We start from the raw sequence: 20803 nt of genomic DNA, 5'->3' as shown, positions 1-20803 counted from the left end.
CTTTTAGTTTAATTCTTTGTGTTTCGTACGTGATAGTCTACACCCTTTTATTAGCTATCGTGACCAAAATGATAAGATATTTTCATTGTAATATCTTGGATGAATTCATATAATTTATTTTTATGGAGAAAAATTTATATTTATCATTAAGATAAGAGAATATCAGTACATTGAATCATTGCATTGCCGCCCAAATATAGCTAAATCCAATCGAACATTGCAAACCCATTTGACAAATGAAACACACTCGATCGGGAGACTACGAAGAATGGCACAAGGGACGGCCGGGATAAAATTATATAGACAACTAGTTGGGTTGAGTCGTATTCAATGCACAGGTTTAAAAAGGCATGAAGATCATGATATCCGATTAGTCTCTAGAAAAGAGTGATAAAATCGTGAAAATGTGGCCTAAAAAGACTGATTATGCATAGTACAATGTTACAAAACACATATACAAGGAACCTCATCATTCCAAATCCTCCCCTTTTTGAAAAAATCAATAAACCAAGACATATCTAGGAGAAACAAAACCACAAGTTTCAATAGAATGGAGGGGAAGTAAAGGAGCAAAGTCAGTTGCTCGAGGAAGAAAAAGAGGGAAGAAGAGGCCAAAATGCACTCAAATCAAAAGCATTAGTCGTAAATCTAATTGGGAAGAATAAGTGAAGTATTGGTATCAGTAGCATAACCCCAGTCAATCCGGTCAAACTTTTTGTAACCCCATAACATAACCTCAATCTAGAATCATATATAGAACTTTGCCAAATATATTAATCCCATACCACTTGTCTCTCTCTCTCTCTCTCTCTCTCTCTCTCTCTCTCTCTCTCTACTTCAAATGGGTGGAGAAAAAAGGAAGGAATTGGAAGGGAGCTCATGGTCTTACTCAGTGTCTCTTCTCCTCTGAACTAAAATTTTCATGTTTCTTTTTTTATAAGAAAAATCAGGGGCTTTATTTATGTGTGTGTGTTTATTTTTCCTTTTTCTTTCTGCCCATTAAATAATGAAAATGGCATATTACCAATCATCCATTCCCCTCTATAGGAAACACCCATCATTGCTCCCAACAATCCTTTTCAACCTTAGAAACCTGAGCTGCTTCTTCTAAGATATTCCCTCCCTCCCAATTCTTCTATTCTTTCTCCTACTGCCTTATGCTTTCCATTCACAATTTATATACCTCTCTTTGTAACCTTTTTTTCCTCCCCTCCCTTCCTCTCTCACTTCAACCATCCCCTCCCCCTTTTTTTCCCTTTTTTTCCTCTTTCCCCACCACAAAATGGATCCTTCTTCTACCAACTCTGTCAATGGGTTCTACTCCTTCCTCACGCGTGGGATCGATGATCTCGAGCGCGTCTACCTCTCCAACAATTTCATGTCGATCCAATTCCTTCAAAGGGTACTTTCACTTCTCCGATCCTTCCACTCCCAGCTGACACTCCTCGTCCAGAAGCTCCATTTGCCTGTGGGTGAGAAGTGGCTCGATGAGTACATGGACGAGAGCTCCAAGCTCTGGGAAGTCTGCCATGTCCTCAAGTCTGGCATATCCGGTATGGAAAACTACTACTCTGCCGGCCTCAACATAACTTCTTCCCTCGACAATCATCGTCATCTAAGCCCACAACTTACTCGCCAGGTCCATCACAAAATCACCAATCTTTTCAATTTATTTGGGTCGGATTGTTTCGAAAAAGAAGGAATTTTCATTTTTCTTTGATCGGATTCTTCAAACAGGTCATTCGCACGATCTCTGGGTGCCGCAGAGAAGCTCTGGGATTGGAGGAAGAGAACAGAGCCTTAATGGAAACAAGAATCCAACCGCTGTCGTTGCGGTTCGACGAGAAGGTCTCCATCGAGTCGAAGCTAAACGGGTTCAACGGTTTCAGGGGAGTTCTCTACGCAATGAGGAACGTGAGCTCGCTGCTGCTCATGATCTTGCTGTGCGGATTGGTGTACTGCTGGCCCGAGTCGAATTCTCTCCGGGTAGGATACGAGGGGTGCTTGTGCTTTGGATCGGGGTTCATGATATCGACGGCGAGGCTGCAACAGAGGGTAGCTGCGGAGATCAACCAGATGGGCGGGAGGCCTGGGATTCTGCTGTACGAGTTCCGGAGATCGAAGGTGGCGATGGAGGAGCTGAGAGGGGAATTGGAGAGGAGGGGCGGTTCGTCGTCGCAGTCACAGGTGGTGGAGTCGGAAACAGAGGTTGGAATTAGGGAGAGAGTGGAGAATTTGAGAGGGTGTTTTGGTGCGTTGAGATCTGGTGCTGACAACATTGTTGGGCAGCTTGATGATTTCTTTGATGAAATTGTTGAAGGCAGGAAGAAGCTTTTGGACTTTTGCAGTCTTAGGTAGAGAGAGAGTTTCTGTAGAAAACTCAAAAATTGTGGATGAATGGTTGCTTGTATGGAAAATTGGAAATTGCAAAATACCACTCTTACTTACTTACTTACTGTTGCTATTTTTTTTTTTCTTTTTTTAATCATAAATAATAATAAATAATTACGGAAAATTAATAAATTAATTAATATGACTGAGAAACAACAATATTTCTTTATTGCAAAATCCAAACAACTATTAAAGCCTTTCTCTCTCCTTTTTGTTTATTCTTCTAATATTATTATTATCATTATTTTCTTTTTTGGGTTCTTTTCTCCTCTCGTGGTTTTGCAGTTGCAGTTGTTACAGTTACTACAGTTGAAGCCTTGGAGATGGCTTTTTCTTTCAAACCAAACCCAAAGAGGAAGCTTCTTGAATTGGAATGTAATGACTTCAAATGAGAACCCGAGAAGAAAATTTTGAAGCATTTAAAAAATAAATAAATAAAAGTTCATATAGGGGGGAGCCAAGTTCCTACTTCTAACACCAAACCACCACCACCACCATTTAAAAATTGGGTTAAAAGAAAGAACAGAAGCTTCTTATGATCCCCACAGGGAAGACAAAACAGCAATATTCCCACTCATTTTAAATTGTTTAATGTCTTATGAGCTGTTAGATTATGGTTATATTATTAAATAAATAAATAAAGAAAAATATTTTGGGAAGTGATTTTCGATCTTGGTTTTGCTTTCAATGGGTAAGGTAGTGCTGTATGGTTGTTAGAGGAAATGGGTGGCTAATGATTCAAGGTGTAAGAGAATGATGAAAAGGGAGGCTTAGGACTGTAGGAGGGGGGCGACTGTGAGATTCCTTGGCTGCTTTAATTTCAAAAGCAGCAGCTTCTTTTGCTCTTGTGAAGCTTTTGTCTGATTCTGTTTGCTTTGAAAGCAATGGAGTCGATGATGAAAGCTTCCTCTTCCTGACATCTCTCTCTCTCTCTCTCTCTCTCTCTCTCTCTCTCTCACAGACAAATTGTCTGTATTCTATTCTGCTGCAAATTTTCTTCCCCTTTTTTGGGGTTTTGGGGATATTAAAATACTGAACAGAAAATTTCAAGGGTCACTTTCTCAATTCTAACCGTATCTCATGCTTTTTGTCCCTTGCCGGAAATTCATGCCTTGCCTCCCTTCAAGGAGTTCCATTTGAGCATTGGGTAAACAACAAAAGAATATAATAATGCCAAAGAGAGGAGCATAAGGACAAACACAAATGAGTAAAACTCATTAAATTAAAAGAAAAGGGGCTGGGCTACACTCTGGATGCCAGAAATTCAGGTAGCCAGACTACTGCTCTAACAAACCAATTGGTGTAACGTCTTGGGCACGTCCATTACCCTTTAAAACAGCACCCCATGTGTTTTACACCCATCACCAGATACCATCATGATCGATGCTCTTAACAAATAAATAAGAAAAAATATATATATCACTGAAATAATTCTGGTTTTCCTTACTTGACATAACTCAATAACCACAAGATGCAGGTTGGTCAAGATGAATATCAGCAAAACCAACCAGGATGAAATAGGTTATATCTTCTAAATCAGAACCAATAACAGCTTTCAGTACTGAAAATAAAACAGCTTCAGTAGACACACAAACCGAAAAATCTGAATGGCAGTTGCAATCAAGAGCAAGTTCAAATGGAAACATTCGCATATTTTTCGTGTATAACTCATTTCAAACAGAAACTGTCCGAATCTACCCCAGTTCTGTAATTACACATGTATTCAATAAAAAATATTGACTACAGACCACTAAAACTTTGAGAACTTTCATAACGCCTTCACAAATATATCAGAAAATAAAAGGACAGGCTTTTTTTGGTATAAATTTTACAATTTCACAAAAGAAGTCAGTCAGGGACCAGGCGAGTGATGCTTGTAAAACTTTTGGGAAACATAATCTAAATGTTGACTGTCTTTCGGGCGTAATTTACAGGAGGGGATGGGTGAAAATGGATGGGTTACCATGTGGAGTGACAGGTTAGGCCCAGACGCGCAGGATGATGATTTTACTGATGCAGGCCGCCTGCCTCTTTCACATTTTCAAATGTCAAATCCTGGCATTGCAAACTGGGAAGCAAATTCCTCAACTCGATTTCCGAGCTCAACAACATCTCTATTGTTCAGCAGACCCTTGAGAAAATCTCTAGGTAACTTTCCATGTTCCCTCTGCAAGATACTTGTAATCTGAGCTGCCTTGAGTAGAAACTCTGCAATTGTCTCAAAATCAGCCTCTAAACAACCTCTTGATGTCATAGCAGGAGTACCTGAATAAGAATAACTAAAAAAGTAAGAAGTATATCCGGAGATTCAGCAGGCAACAACAGATATATGCATTATCTAACAATTTCAGTAAAGGAATAAAGTCTGCAGGTTAAGATACTTCTATTATTTGCCAAGTTCTAATTCAGAAAATGGTAAGATAGTGTGCATAAATGGGTTCAAGCAAAACTTCCACGGGACACCCATTGAGAGAGCAGCATGCCAACAAAGCATTAGTTGATGATGATTTTAAAAAGATTACATAAAAATTGTAGATACCATGTTAAATCACTAATTATCCCAAAAGTTTAAGGCGATAGGTAATGAGGATTTAGTTCTTTAACATATATCCTCTGATAATACTAAACAAAGAAGTGGAGAAGGTTTTTTTTTTTTATTATTTATTTTAAAGTTACATAATGGGTCTTGAAACTACAACTTCACCCTCCACCCCCTTTCTTACAAGGGAAAGGTAGTGGCGTTTTCGCTAGAGCTCAACTGCAATAGAAGTTGATTAGGTTATACATGATAAATTAAAAAGGCGGGGAACAAGCCTACATTACATATTTTCTGAGCCTACTTGGCTATTCAATATCAGCAGATTACTCACCAATTCTTACGCCTCCAGGTGAAATGGCACCATTATCACCAAATATAGCACTTTTGTTGAGAGCGATGTGACACATCTCACAGACCTTCTCATAATTCTTGCCTAAAAACACATTTTGGGAAAAAGATGAGAACATGCAGTGCATATTTAAGCAGGTAGTTTATACACTTTTACCCTATCAAACAAAAAGATAAAGCTAACAATTAAAATTGTACTACAAAAGCCAAAAAGCTAAACAATGTCCCTACAAGATATTGAAACTTTTTTTTTTATAAGCATACAATATATTGAAACTTTTCATTTGCTTGTGGGTTTTTTTCCCACCTTGTAACTTCTCAAGGGAAAATAGTTTGTTTTTCATCATTCTCTGCTAACACAATCACAGATGCGTAATCTCTCGTATGTTGTCAATATGTCAACAAAACGTATACTTTTCATACAGGTATGTAACCAAACCTTAGATCCAGAAAAATATGCCTTTGGAGCCAAACAACATGGCCTGAGGAGAACGCAGCTGGCTTTTAAACATTTGCAGATCATATGCTACTAAAATCTTTTGACTGTCAAAATAAACCATGCACAATACTTGGACTGAATTTCATAGGCAGTCGACCTAAACCTAAGCCAAATCAACAATAGACACCAACTTCCCCAGAACCTCAAAAAATTAGATCAAACCACAATATATTTACCATCAATGCACCATTACAATCAGATGGTTTACAATTAAAGTACTATGATATATTCATCTTCATCTTTAAATTCATAATTTTCATCTCCTTCCACAGCTAAATGGACCAAAATATGAGAAAGGTGGAACAAGAAGCAATTATTTTAAAAATATAAAGTAACTTCTCATGAAAAGGTATAAAAGTAACTGCCACAAACTTGTTCTGGATAACATGTATAACAACAATTGTATGGCTATGAGATTACTCTGTCAGCCCGTAGACATAACAAACTGTGCTAATTGAAAGGGGGAAAACAAGAAAAAAGTTGGGGATGTAAACCGCAACCAGAAACTTCATGATAGCTTGATACCAAAAACAAAGCTTATTAGCATAAACAACTATAAAAGCTCATTACCAAAAACATTTTTCGTGAAGTTCTAATCTTAGAATCAAGGTCAGTGCAACTAATGTAGCACCAAAAAATAAAAAGATAAGTATAAGATTTAAGCAGGTAAAATACAGCAGAGTTTATCCTTTCCAATCTATTTTTCATTTCTTTCTTCTTCTTCTTTTTCGTGGAAATTGAGCAGTAAAATCAGAATACCTGTCAAGCCTAGAGCAGTAAGATCCCAGAGCAACAAATGATTGTCAGTGCCCCCAGTTACCAGCTTGCATTTTCTTCTCAGCAAAGCAGATCCTAATGCCTGAGCATTTTTCTTCACCTGTTGCATATAGGTTTTATACTCCGGAGTAGCTACTTGTTTTAAAGCAATGGCAAGAGCAGCAATGTGATTATTGTGAGGACCCCCTTGTAATGATGGAAACACGGCAAAGTTCAACCTTTCCTCGAAATCATAATGATTCCTCCCATCTCCATGACTAAGGTTCAAATCCTGTTTTTTTGATTTTGTACCTCTCCTGTAAAAAATAATACCTCCCCTAGGCCCCCGGAGACTTTTGTGAGTCGTTGAGGTAACAATATCACAGTACTCGAATGGACTTGAACATTCCTGTGGTAAACAATATACAAAAGTTCTGGTAAAAAAATTTGGATTATTTTTAGATAGATATGTGATTGTAAGAAGAAAATATACAAACTGCACAATAGATGCCAAAGAAAATAATTTGAACTCATCATAATTGAAGGCGTAACATTTGAAACCACTTGTATATGTCCTGGGTACTTGGGCTATGCCTATTTCCATTAATAAAACTTGCTTATTTATATAAATAAATAAACTGAAGGTCTAACAATTTGAATGGGAACTCGTACATCTTCATTTATATCAAACCATTAAAATAAATCAACAAAATGCATATATTGACATCTTTGAATTGATTTAAGTTGATGGAGTTATATGTCTCTGTATCTCTGATTTTTACTTGAATATCAATGGTGGAAAACAGTGGATATATGGGCAAAAGTAGAGCACCTACTTTTCATAGAAAAGACTTATATTATTATTTTTCTTTTACTTTGCTTTCTCTTGTATGCAATCCTCAATCTGTTTAATATCTTAGATCTGTTGGTAAAATATGATGTCAAATTTATGACAAATGAATTACTTTGGGGTTCTTGGCTTTGACAAAGTTTGATGGATGATTTGCATGGTGTAGAAACACGATACTAAAGAAAGAGCCAGCCACATCAACTAGACTTCAATACTCGTACAAACCAATAAAAATCAATGAGATCAATCCTTTTTTTTATCGGTAATATCAATGAGATCAATCTGACTTCCGAATTGACATCTATATCCATCAACATCGGTTTTATCATGGCAACCAGGTGGTAACTGTTAATCATGGTGGAATTGATCTCATGAAGTTCTATTGCCAAAGGTAATTTGTCTAGGAGAGAAATTGATCATAAAAGAGTTCTGCATCCTGAAGTTTCTAGCCTGGAAAAGAAGCCGGACAGAGGATGAAGGTCCTTATTTCCACAACAGATACTTCCTCTTCCACAGTTTTGAAAAAAGCATTTCAATTTGAGAAGAGTGCCTTCTCAACTTGGCTACATAACTTATTTTATTTATACTCTTCCAATTTTTGCAACAACTTATGGAATAAAATAAATCTCCTGCCAAAACTTTCAAAACATTTCAACAAAAAAAATTATTGGGAAAATCCCAAAAACTGATATTTCAGTTTTCTACAATTAGAATAAAAACTGACTCCAAAAAATCTATTTAGATAGAATAACCTAAAAGCAAGTCAAACGTGTACTTTCAAGGGAGGTTTGGGGATCTGAAACTTATATATTCAATCAAGCCCTTTTAAGGAAGTGGTTACAGAGGTATACTTCCGAGAGTGAGATTCTTTGGATGCTAGCTCATAATGATCTCAGACCACAAGGAAAACCATCTCCTTGTACCAATGATGTAACTAAATCAAAGTAGCTCGTAATGATCCACATCGACTTGTATATAAAGTAAGAATGCACTTTAAAACGCACCAAATCAAAAACTTAAGTATTAAAAGGTCGATCGATATTAAATTAGATTTCAGAAATATATATTAAAATTGAATTTAAATTTCCAAACCATGAATAAAATGACCAGAAGAAGCTTAAACCTTAGCTGCCACGAGACCGCTAATATGAGCCATGTCACACATCAACACTGCTCCACATTTATCCGCAATCTGCCTAAACCTTGCATAATCCCACTCCCTCGGGTACGAACTCCCACCGCAAATAAGTATCTTGGGGCGAAAATCAAGTGCCTTCTCCTCCAGCTTTTCATAATCAATGTAACCCGTTTGTGGGTTCACTTTATAAGGGAGACTCTCAAAGAATATCGAAGCAGAGGAGACCTTCTTCCCGCTCGTAGTATAGTACCCGTGACTCAAATGCCCTCCGGATGGCGAATCCAAACCCATAATCCGATCATTGGGAAGCAAAAGACCAGTGTAAACCGCGAAATTTGCGGAGGTACAAGAGTATGGCTGAACATTCACACCCCACTTCTCGGAGTCAAGACTAAACGCCGCCAATGCGCGCTGGCAACAGAGAAATTCAATCTGATCAATATGCTGGTTGCCGGTATAATATCTAGCTCCGGGCATTCCTTCTGAGTACTTATTAGTCAAGTGACTGCCCAGAGCTTCCATCACAGCCCGGCATACGAAATTCTCCGAAGCAATGAGTTCGATCCCTTTGAACTGTCTCTGCTTCTCCTTTTCCATAATCGCGTGGATCTCCGGGTCCGCCACCCCTAGCGGCTGGTTTCCCCAGGCCCGCACAGCGGCTTGCCTCGCCTCGAGACCCGGTTCGTCCGCAACACGCTTTGGAGGGTTCGTACAGACCAACGATTGGCCATCTCTCGGCCTCTTCAAACACACAGAGTGCCCCAGAATGCTGAATTTCTCATCTTCACTTTGGTCGTCCCCATTTTCGAGCTCAATTTTCTCTTCCTTCCGCTCGAGCAGCTGTAGCGGAACGGACGGAACCGGGTTCAACGAATTGCAAAACCTCGAATCGATTTGAAGCGAAATCGGGCTGTCCACCTTAGACGTTCTTGAAACAGGCGGTGTATGTGTATTGAACCCGAGATAGGGGCCCGGTTGAGCATGCGGCAAATCCATAAACCCTATCAACCTTTAAAAAAATGTCCAACTTGCGCAAGGAAATATGCGAAAAATCCGAGCCCTCCTCCTACGGATAGGTGTAGAAGCAACAGAAACAGCGACAACAACGCCTGAAGCAGCGGCAGTGAAAGTAACGGAACGACGATCTGCGAGACGTTGCTTCTGGAGCGGAGGTTTCCATGAGATTTCAAAAACCCTTAAACCGTAAACCTATAAACCGAAGGATTTTTCTTTTTTTCTGAAGAGGAAGAAAGGGTATGACGAATGAGAGGAAATAAGGAAATTTGAAGGAAAGGGGAATGTGAGACGATTAGTATGGTTCTGATTACGGAGCCAACTGACCGGAGATAGCCGGTAGCGTGGGGTTAATGTTCCGGTTAAGCATACGTGGACGAATACTAGAAGTCTAGAAGGTCCTTTCTGCGGCTGTGGGAAAGGCTGGTTCGTCCATCTGGATGGAATGTCATCTAGGTTCATTTGGAGCCTGTGCGGAAATTTCGTACAATGCACTTGTCTTACCGGTCTACGTCTGAAAATTGGGTCATCCACTCTTCTTGTTTGATTACCTGGTAGGAAATTTGAATGAAGATTCGGAAAGAGAACAACTTTTACGCCTCGTTTGCTTGTTAAACAGTTCAAATGAAATAAAATAAGATAAAATAAAATATTTTATTAAAAGTTAAATAAAATATTTTATTAAAAATTAAATAAAATATAATTATAAAATTATTTTTGATAATATTTTTATTTTAAAATTTTAAATAATTGAATTATTTATTATATTTTATATAAGAGTTTCTAAAACTTATAATAATTATACAAGAAAAATGAGATAATTTAATTTTATTCATCCTTCAGTGATATTATTTATTAATTTAATATTGTTTATTAATTTTTATATTTTTAATAAATAAAAAATAATATATTATACATAATGAAATAAAAATAAAATAATATAGTCTATAGTATTATTCATATTAAATTTTTTTTTTTTAATCTCAAACGGTTATAATATTATAAATTCATTTTATGGATCAATCGCTTTTACTCTAGGCCTTCAAGTTAGATTAAAAACTCATAACATATGATGGTGTGATTCATCTAAAATCACTTATTATATGAGATTTTGTTTTTATTTATTATTTTCATCCACTGGTATTTGTATTTAAAGAGAATAAAATTAAGATGAAGAATAGAGAATATTGTTATTCATTATTTCATATCTATGTTGGTAGGCTTTCATTTGAGTGGTTTACTTTTTTTTTTTATCTTTTTTCTTTTTTTCTTTTGATAAGGGGAATTGGGTTCGAATTGAAATTTTTTATTTAGAGAATTGGGTTTTATGTCATTAGGTTACAAGGCTCTCTCGGCCGGTAGTTTACTTATAATGAAAATATAAAAACAATCAAATATCAATAATTCTAAATAATATTATTATTACAAAATAAAATAGTATTTTTAGGATAAAAATTGACAATAGGGACAAGTTTAGGGTTTTTTTTTTTTAATTAAAAAAAAAAATGGGTGATGAGGACATTATCCCTATTCGGATGAAGATCCTGTTTTTTGGCCTCTTCGTGTGTGGCGGAGGAAGGACCAGCTAAGGAAGTAGATCTTGTAGCTAAGGAAGTTAGATCACGTAGAGAATTTTTATTTTTTTATTTTTTTGAAGTAAAATTTTATCATTGATTCATTCGCTAAGAGAAATTTATATTCATGAGTAGGTATATGCATGAATATTTTCATATTAATTATTTGGAACTCTACTAATATAATATTAGACTAATCTGAACTTCATTGCTCCTCATCTTTAATAGAAAAGGCAGACATAACCGTCTAAAAGACGAACTCATTTTTTATTTTTATTATAAAATAAAGAAAACAAGAATGAAAAATGATGGATTATAGTCTGAACCAAGCTCGATAGATCTTGACGGAGCGTAAAGGTAACAAACTTGTCTCTTCTCAAACACAAAAATTAGATCTAAAAAAGATGAGTTTTGCTACATACAAGTACGGTCGCGCATTAATCTGTGTACCAATATTGATTTATTCATACTTAAAATTTAAATTAACATTGTTTTTAATAAAATTTACTTTTTGACCAATCATATTATATTGGTGTACAGATTAATACATAATTGTGTTTATAACTATACTTTTCCAAAAAAGATATGGAAATGTCAAACCAAAACAAGCTAGCCAATGCACCTAAAATTATAAAAGGAAAAGAAAAGACGAAAAATACAATGCTATATGTTCAAAATCATGCATAGTCGAAAACTAAATGCAAGTTGAACAGCCCTGTTACGTGTTTACATTGGAGTTAAAAATCAAGATTTTATTCTCTGATAATATTTTAATTTTTTGTTTTTTTTATTGATTATGGAAAATGACCCATAATCATAACGTATCTTTCTATATATTATATTATATTTTGGCAAATACCTTGAAAGCACAACATGATGATTACGTGTTCTGTTTCTATCATATTTTTATGATTCCTTATTGTATGTTCTCGTTTGTTGAACCTAAAGGAGAGTTGAAGTGTCAAACCAACATGCCAAAGGAAAATATTTTACCTATAAAAAGAATTGATATATTTTGATATATTATATTAAATTATAAAATTATTTTTATTATAAAATAGATTTAAATAATCTCATAAAATTATACTAGTTTGTAAATTTATTTTTATATAATTTTTTTATATTTATAGCAGCTTTTCTAAGATAAATAATTTGTACAAATTTCTAATAAATAATTTTCATACAATCTATTTATAAAATAAATAAATAAAACAAGATCTCACGTTAAAAATGTGTAAAAAAAATTATTCTTTTTTAGTGGAATTTACTATTTTACAAAAAAATAGTGTGACTTGTATATTTAGAACTTATAATTAGTAATATTTAACCAATAATATCTCAAATCGAGCAATGTTACATGCAGTCACTTCTACATATTCCTTACGCACTTAATTGATATGATTAGTTATATCAATTATTTTTTAATACGTAATTAATCATATTAATAGAGTATATAAAAAAATACATTAAAATAATTATACAAAAAAATTTTATGTAAGCATTTATAAAATTATCGTGTGCCTGTTAAACACTGAAACGTACATGTTTTTTTCTCTTTTTTTAATGAAGTAGCACCCGACACTCTTTCAACTTAGATTATAGAAAAAACATATGTTTGTCATGTATTTCAAATATTACTTTTATAGAAGAAATGTAGAAATTTCCTAGAGTCTAAATTTGAAGAAAAAGAAAAGAAAAGAGAGAAATTAATATATTAAATTCATTAATGTTGGCGTCTTTGCTACGTTAGATGAGCGGGGGTATTGCGTGTCAACGAAGAAGAGCTCGGTCTTGTCTTTTGTGGAAATTTCGGAGCTCGGTCTTCACCTGTTGCTACTAGTCCATTTTTGAAGGAAAATTACTTAGATTTTAAAAGATCTAATAAAAATAAATTTATAAATTAATATAATTTAATATAATGTGTTAAATTTATTTTATATTAAAAATAATTTTATAATTTAATATATTGTATTAAATCATATCAATTTATAGATTTATTTTTATATAGTTTTTTTATAATTAAAATATTTCTTATTCTTAAAAGTGGGCCATATGTTGCTCACTGTTTTCTCTAAAAAATAATAATAATAACATATATCATTTTTTTAAGAAATATGTTCTAGTCACAAAATAATTATATAAAAATAAATATATAAACATCTGATTTAATATGATATGTTAGATTGTAAAATTATTTTTATTGTAAAATTGACATAACTTATAATATAAAATCATATTAATTTATAAATTTATTTGATTTTTTATGATTATATCATTTCTTATATAAAAAAAGAAAAGAAAAAAAATAGACTTTAAAATCTGTTATCTCGAGAGGTTGGAGTTTGAAACTATTGAGACCAAGAAGAATATTTTTTTCCTTTCAATTTGAATAGAAATTTTATTCGAGCTTATTAATGTCCGAGCAATTTTTTTAATAATATTAAATAATTAAAAGATATAAATACTTAATTTATATTTTATTTTTATTTTGTGTGTCGATATTAGACTTGACAAGAAAGGAAAATCAAAATTTATATATATAATATTTTTACGTATTATATATTTTATTAATATGATTGATTAAAATAATTTTTTTATATTTAAAAAAATAATATAATCTATTATAACGTATAAAAAATATGTAAAACTAACAATTTGAATGAAAACCCACCAATGCACACGAATTTGAGAGGTAAACGAGACAAACAAAAGCCAAACCATGCACGCATTCCAAAAGCTTTCATAGAAAGTAGAACCTTTACAATAAAGATTTTATTCTTTATTAATATTTTATTTGTTTATTTTCTATTGGTTGTGGAAAATGATATATAATCAAATCGTATCTTTCCATAATATATTATATTTTCATTTTGAATTGTGTGAAAGCACAACGTGATTACCTAATTCACCATATCTTTTGCCTCTAAAAAATAAATAAATAAATTCACCATATCTGTTGTGATACCAATTGGGTCTTGTCGATGCCGCCAAGGGATAGTTGAAAACAGCTTGATTATTGGTGTCATTTCCTAAATTCTTTTATTAATAAATTAAATAACATTCATTTAAAACATGTCACGTCGCAAAACATAATTGGGAGTAACAAAAGGTCCCGATTCGTTTAACACAAATTCTTAACTATCTCTTTCTATTTCAACGTTTAAATACTATTAAAATATCAAACACTTTTCAAGTTTTTCATAGATGTAATTATTATTATTTAATTATTATAATTTTTTAATAAATTTATAAAAAATAATTTAATTTTCTCAAATTGTAAAATAAAAAATAATATTAAAAAATTATAATATAACAATATTTTAACTTTATAATATTTTTTTCAACTTTTTTATATCATTTTTCAAAATCTTATAAAATTTCTTAACTAAAATTATTTTATTATTCTTTACAAACTATGTTCTTAATATTCATATTTTTTATCTGATCTCATATTACCTATGTAAGTAAACGAGATTGAGTATTGGAATTTGTTTGACTCAAAAGAAAGTTCTCGGAAATGGCTTTACAACGTGTCAACAACCCGTTGCCCCCGTCTCTTTCCTAAGTTTCCTTGCCCGTAAGCGAAACCTAGTTGAATGGAGTTGCGTGTCTCAAGAGGTAATTTGACCTCATCCCTCCCCTCTCCCTCACATTTTTGGATTTGGATTTTTTTTTTTTTTTTTTAAAGATAAGTCGTATGTGTACAAATATGACAGTAAAATGGTTGTATATATATGATCTCTTTTATTACAAAGTTACGTGCCTCCTAGTTATAAAAATGATACATATATAATTATTTTATCATTTTTATAAAAAAATTTAGATTTATTTGAACAAAGGGTTTTGTAAAACTCGTAAAACATTTGTAACTACGTATTTTTCTATTAAAGGGTCTAAAAATTGATTTGTACAAGCTTAAGACATGTAAGTCATTAAAAAAATGAAACTTAATTTTTATGCTGGATGTTCGGGGCCAAAGCCCAAACAAGGGAGGCCAGGTGATCCAAGTAAACCCTGGTCCAGGGGAGTCCTTCAAGCTCAAAGAGAAAGGAATGAAGGACACACTCAGGTCCTGTCATACCACCAAACCCCAAAGGAGTAGACTAATATAGAACCAAAAAACCATAATCCTCTAAAAACAAATAAAGAGGAAAGAAGTAATCTAACGCATCACACCTACAATAGTTAGATGGGACAGAAGCCACATCACATTAAATGTTTTTCTAAGGAACCACGCCACATTAAATGGGCTTAGTTGGGAAAACGAAAGGAAATACGTAATTCTTAACGACAAGGCATGGGCCTATGATCCCAAACGTAGCTATAAAACGGCTCCCAGACACCAGAATAGAGGTTAGATTCAATAAACTCTTACTACTACTTCCCCCTATCCCCTCATGAAAAATATCACTAATTTAGGCATCGGGGGATCTCTTCGTAGCCACCACAACCGCCATCAAAGGCTTTCTTTGTGTTTCAGGCCCCAAGATTGAAGACCTGAGTTGCCCTAACCTAATAGCGTACGAAACACAAAGTCAACAGTAGATTTTCTTTTTTTAAAAAAATTTGCCTGAAACTTATACAACATAAAGAAGTTGAGTAATGCTATTCATCATTCTCTCATCATCTCATGATGTGACATAAGATGATTGGAAACTATTTATTACATTTTACTTATAAACCAACTATTTAATAACATATTATGAGATAATGGGAGAATGATGAAAAAAAGATGATGAATAGATTTGTTGAAAGAAGTTTATATCTAATAATACCCGCTTCAAAATGGATGAACTTCTTGTTCTTTTTTTTTTTTTTTTTTTCAGTTGTTGTCATAATTGGCACTAGTGGACCTGTATATTGAGTCAGTTGCCAGGCCCTCAAATAAACACGCGCATATGGTCTTGAAGCCATCCTGACTCCGGAAAGCCCAAGCCCACCATACCAAGACAGATTCGAAGAACAAAGGTACTATAGGCATAAAACAATTCCTCAAAGACACAAAAGTTGTTCATCGGAGAGACTTTTTCAGGTTGTCCATGGAGTCCTCCTCATCTTCTTATTCAAAATATTCACATTCTTCTTGGGATTACCTCTCGATATTCCTTCTCCGCCCGGTCCTCGCAATCGTATTTGTGCTCTCCCTGATTTCTATCGGTAATTACCTCTCTCTCTATCTCTCTCACAGTACTCTTACACTCTCCCACTTTCTCCTCGAGTATTTGGCTTTGTATCGCCTCCATCAGTTTTTAGGTAGAAATTAGGATCTGGGCCTTTAAGGACTTTTCGTTTATAATTTTAAAGAAAAGTTTATACCCGAATTTACGAGTTATTTGATGGGTTTTGGCTTTGCGTATAGGTTGGTGGTTGGCGTGGAAGCTAGTCCTGGTTCACGTTCCTCTGGTGCAAGAGATATTCGGCTTGCGAAAGAAATCCTTCAAGCCGAAACCCCCGACACGTAGGCTATCTAAGATTTACAGTAGCATGAATGCCCAGAATTCTTCTTCTCGATGGTAATTTTATTTCACGCCCTTTTCGACTCTTTTATTTATTTATTTATTAAATGTGTGGATGCATAAGAATAAATATTATTCAAAGCGTTTTCGCTTTAGTTGGATGATAACAAATATAGGTTGTAAATGCATCATGCATGCCATTTGCGTTTAGAAGTAATGTTGTGTTAAGAGCATGGTGATATTCAGGTTAATATCTGAGTGAAGTTTTTCCGCTTGATTCATATGCTATATGGCATGGATTTCTTTCATTTTTATTCACATCCTATATGTATGCCTAGATGCATTTGATGGTGAGATGCTTCGAGTGCCTCTTTAGAGCTATTTGGGATATTCTATCTGAGGGGATCTAATGCAGAAGTGACGTCCAAAACATCTAGTCATCCTTAAGGAGGATGGAGTTAACTATGATCACTTAGTTTCATTAACTTATGAAAACCATTAAAAGTTGGATTCTAGTTGTTTGGGTGATCGATTTAACAAAAATTTATTTCTACTCAATCCTAGTCTATCAAAATAATGTTGCTAAGATTGAATTCAGCTGTACAATTCGGAGCTTTAAAGATTGGAAATGCTCTCTCTTTTGCAATACCTTATTTCTTTGGGCTGTACCTATAGACTTCAGTGGGTTTAATTTTCATGACTTCTTTTAATTCTAACTCCTAATTAGGTGCATTCTCTGCTTGGGGGTAATTTTTGGGGGTAAATAACTAGTTTAAAGAATTTACCTTATAAAAGAACCTCAAAATGAAATTTTTAATATTTTTTTAAATTTAAGGGGTTGAAGCCAAGATTCTCCCCCCCAAAAAAATGATTATGCTAGGCCGTGCTGCGAGAGAGGAGGCGGAGAGGGTGTTCCTCCCCCCCCAAAAAAAAACCCACAAAAAAGGGATCATTGGGGTCACTTTGCCTAACAAATTGCATATGCTCATCTTATTAAAATGATTAGCTCCACAGCATACATGACATGAGAGGATATAAAGGCAAAACAACAGAAACATTTTATGTTGATCAAGGTTTTTAAACTTTTGCTTATATTGTTGAATAGCCTTGGATGTTCTTTCTTTCATCTTATAAGTTTTAATTTTGGGGATTAGATGATGAGTAATTTGGTTCCAAGGGGAGGGGATGGGCAGCATAAACCAGTGACCACTGCTTTATGAGACATTGATCCCCAGTCAATTGCACTACTCCAAAGGGTTACCCTTGCTTATTCTTAGTCTACAAAGGTCAAGTCAGTCCAACATTTATTAAGCATTTAATGTCGTCGGTAATATTTGCACAGGCAATAACCACTTCATATGTCTACCTCTCCTCCACTCTCAACCTTAGAATTTAGGCAAAAGTTGTAAGAGATCTTGGTCCATTTAGAAGAATTGCTTAACAACGGATCATACTTTCTAAGATTTGTAAAACACGAAGAGTTGCAATTTGATTTTCATGATACTTGCATGCAGATTTTTAGTACGTGGCACTTGAAGATCTGTTTGTGGAGTATGGAAAAATAATGTGGCATCAATGATCATTGCAGAAAAGAAAAACAGCTCTGGATGGAAGGGGGAGCAAACGTCTCAGTCTTTGCGTGTCCTCATGTGCAAGTGGACGAAACCAAAACCTGTGGATGGATTCGGTTGATTGCAATATAGCTGTACACAAAAGTTGTGAATCTCTTGCAAACTGTGATGGAGAACAAATCACAATTTTAATTTAGTTAGTGGGATCTTATCTTCCATGTCAAATCTGAGCAGCGGTGATTGATTTGGTTTTAGTGGAGAATATTACCTATAAAAAACAATTATACTTATATGGGAAATGGAAAACAAAGTTGAGACACAAATCAGTGCGCTCCAAGGTCTACTCGATTAATTTTTTATGGGTCCTGAATGACGCTGAAAAATGAGGTAGCTAACCCGGGTAAATCTGGTTCCATAGGGGTAAGTCAAGGACTAGGAGAAGTGGATGCGTTATATCATCTATTCAAATACATATGAGTAATGTTTTAGGCACAAAGATATTTTATAAAAATAAATTCATAAATTAAAATAATTTGATTTGATGTACAAGTGAATTTTGTTTTTGATAGGTACAAGTGAATTTTGTTATAAAGTAAATTTAATATATCATATTAAATAATATCAATTTATGAGTTTATTTTTTGTAAAATCTTTTTGTAATTATAACTCTTTTTCGGATAGTTAATATGTGGGGATAAATACATAAAAGATAAATGATAGTTACAGTCGTAAATGTACAAATATAGTGTAATAATTTTAAAAAATATAAATAAATACATGACTCACATAAAAAATTAATTAATTTTTTAATGATAAATCTCACTTTTTTTTTAAAACGGCTGCATGATACTTGTGTGCTCTATAACTATACGCAACATTATTCATCCATCCTATAATGTTTTTATTCTATTTGAAAGCAATTGAGAAAAAGGTAGAAATAAGTGCTTCAAGTATTGATTGGTAAGCTTACGTAAAAATACTTGAGTTTGCACCCTTGAAAACAAAAACCCAAAGGAAAAAAAAAATGGATATGATGACTTCCAGGTCCAATATTTGAGTTGAGGCTATAAGTTGGATGGAAAAGATACTGTCGTCTAATAATATTTGCAAGCTTTATAATCCTCATAGTTAGGGCTGTTCATCTGGGTTCTGACTCGGGAACCCAGGTCCACCCAAACCGAAACCCGGATTTGAAATCCGAGCCGGAAACCGGATCAGGTTAGTTCGGGTCAGATTCGGGCCGGAATCCGGATGAATCCGGGTTTTGTAAAACTCAGATTCCGGGTTCCGAATTGAACTCGGTTTTTTTTTTTTTTTTTCGCTTTAAAAGCCAGCTGCCTAATCTTATATGCAAACGAATAAATCTTAAAAAGAATCTTTTGTGTGAACCAATTCAAACAGAAAGAAAGAGGATGGGAATTGGAGTCCCAAATTGCAAAATGAAAATTACAAAACAAGCACTTTAGAAAAAGCACCTCGTACAGAACCACAAGTTTCACAGGCAACAATGATACCTTAAATTTAAGGTTCAGTACTGTAGTACTAAGAAGGAATTCAGTTGATCCCTTGAAAGCAGACAGAAAATGGATGAAATTCAGATAAAACTTCAATTGAAGCAACTTCTAGTCCAGTCCTGCAACTCCTCTTTCCAGATAACCTGGAGAATTGGAGAGAATATTGATAATTACGGCCATTACCATCACTCACAGACGAAAGTTCCCATCTCTGCCATTTCAAGATGAACAAGAAACCTCAATTCACTGAAACAAAAATGGGGATCATGTACGAGGCAACTGGACCAGATGGTTAATTTTACTTTTCTCTTCTTTGACAAGTCGATAACCAAAAACCCTCCATTCACTTCACACCCTATATGGCCCAGCTCCACTTGAAATTCTCTGCCCTCAACCTCAAAAAAACCACCAACAAAATCCCGGCAAATAGAGAAGAAAGAAAGCACTCACTTTTCCAAAAGAAGAAAACAAATAAAGAAGATGAAGATAAAGAGGAAGATCAAGAATAATCTGGGTAAATACTGTCAAACCAAGGCAGAGGCATCCGGCAAACCTTGCTGATTATCTTCATCTCTGGCCGAGGCTGTGGCGTCATCGAAAAGGGTTGGGAGGGCACTTCACGGCAAAGAAAAAGGTGTAGACCAGAGAGAGAGAGCAAAGCAAAGAGAAGAGATAAGAGCATTCATGTCTGAGAGAAACCGTGGGGTTGGGGCCTGGGGGGGATTCGATAAAAATGCGTCGGGCTTCATAGCCCACTCCGGCATCAACTTCGTCCCTCGAATCCCTTTTACCCATACCAAGGACCTCGAAGAAAGAGATGAGCTTCGCGGCCTACAAGATGATGCAGTGGCCGACAGGGATTCGATAAAAATGCGTCGGGCTTCATAGCCCACTCCGGCGTAGACTTCGTCCCTCGAATCCCTTCGACTGGAGAAGGCCATGTTTACTCGACTGATGAGAGAGAGAGAGAGAGAGAGAGAGAGAGAGAGAGAGAGAGGGGCAAAGATAAGGCAACGGCAGCTAGGGTTTCAGAAAAGAATATGAACGAGAGAAAGAGAGAGGGGGGCCGGGTATATTAGTGGGGGAAAAATAAAATTAATGAAGGAAACCCGGTACCCGGATTTTAAATCCGTATCCGGACCGCTTAGGTCCG

The 20803-nt window shown here is 34.8% G+C and overlaps 3 protein-coding genes across 4 annotated transcripts; 2 read left to right on the top strand and 1 right to left on the bottom strand.

Moving 5' to 3' along the window:
* The first annotated feature begins 865 nt into the window (after positions 1-865).
* LOC122309609 lies at positions 866-2451 on the top strand. Its single transcript, XM_043123140.1, has 2 exons — positions 866-1639; positions 1738-2451. The coding sequence occupies exons 1-2, from the start codon at positions 1283-1285 to the stop codon at positions 2356-2358; spliced, it is 978 nt and encodes a 325-aa protein (XP_042979074.1). The 5' UTR covers positions 866-1282; the 3' UTR covers positions 2359-2451.
* Positions 2452-4022: 1571 nt separating this feature from the next.
* LOC122309608 (serine hydroxymethyltransferase 7) lies at positions 4023-9820 on the bottom strand. The gene is made up of 4 exons (XM_043123139.1): positions 8507-9820; positions 6537-6942; positions 5262-5363; positions 4023-4656 (listed from the first exon to the last, which is right to left on the bottom strand). Exons 1-4 carry the CDS (start codon positions 9515-9517, stop codon positions 4433-4435), a joined length of 1743 nt encoding a protein of 580 aa, XP_042979073.1. The 5' UTR covers positions 9518-9820; the 3' UTR covers positions 4023-4432.
* A 6268-nt stretch (positions 9821-16088) lies between these two features.
* Positions 16089-18459, top strand: LOC122309322. 2 transcript variants are annotated; one of them, XM_043122774.1, is made up of 3 exons: positions 16089-16266; positions 16469-16622; positions 18154-18459. In XM_043122774.1, coding segments are annotated over exons 1-3 (273 nt in total). In that variant the 5' UTR covers positions 16089-16148; the 3' UTR covers positions 18155-18459. The 2 variants fall into 2 exon arrangements, with proteins under 2 accessions (XP_042978708.1, XP_042978707.1); XM_043122773.1 differs by having other exon boundaries at positions 16091-16266; positions 18080-18459.
* Positions 18460-20803: the final 2344 nt, after the last annotated feature.

The sequence above is a fragment of the Carya illinoinensis genome, chromosome 5 (genome assembly GCF_018687715.1).
Source record: "Carya illinoinensis cultivar Pawnee chromosome 5, C.illinoinensisPawnee_v1, whole genome shotgun sequence".
Lineage (NCBI taxonomy): Eukaryota > Viridiplantae > Streptophyta > Magnoliopsida > Fagales > Juglandaceae > Carya > Carya illinoinensis.
The sequence above is the reverse complement of the archived record's forward strand: the minus strand, read 5'-3'. Positions and strand labels throughout refer to the sequence as shown.

Excerpts from the sequence above, each read along its gene's own strand:
- LOC122309608 (XM_043123139.1), bottom strand. The coding sequence starts at position 9,517 with ATGGATTTGCCGCATGCTCAACCGGGCCCCTATCTCGGGTTCAATACA. Across the intron at positions 5,364-6,536 it reads TACTGCTCTAGGCTTGACAG|GCAAGAATTATGAGAAGGTC; the intron begins GTATTCTGATTT and ends ATGTGTTTTTAG. Across the intron at positions 4,657-5,261 it reads ACCTGGAGGCGTAAGAATTG|GTACTCCTGCTATGACATCA; the intron begins GTGAGTAATCTG and ends ATTCTTATTCAG.
- LOC122309322 (XM_043122774.1), top strand. The coding sequence starts at position 16,149 with ATGGAGTCCTCCTCATCTTCTTATTCAAAATATTCACATTCTTCTTGG. Across the intron at positions 16,267-16,468 it reads GCTCTCCCTGATTTCTATCG|GTTGGTGGTTGGCGTGGAAG; the intron begins GTAATTACCTCT and ends CTTTGCGTATAG.
- LOC122309609 (XM_043123140.1), top strand. The coding sequence starts at position 1,283 with ATGGATCCTTCTTCTACCAACTCTGTCAATGGGTTCTACTCCTTCCTC. Across the intron at positions 1,640-1,737 it reads GCCCACAACTTACTCGCCAG|GTCATTCGCACGATCTCTGG; the intron begins GTCCATCACAAA and ends TTCTTCAAACAG.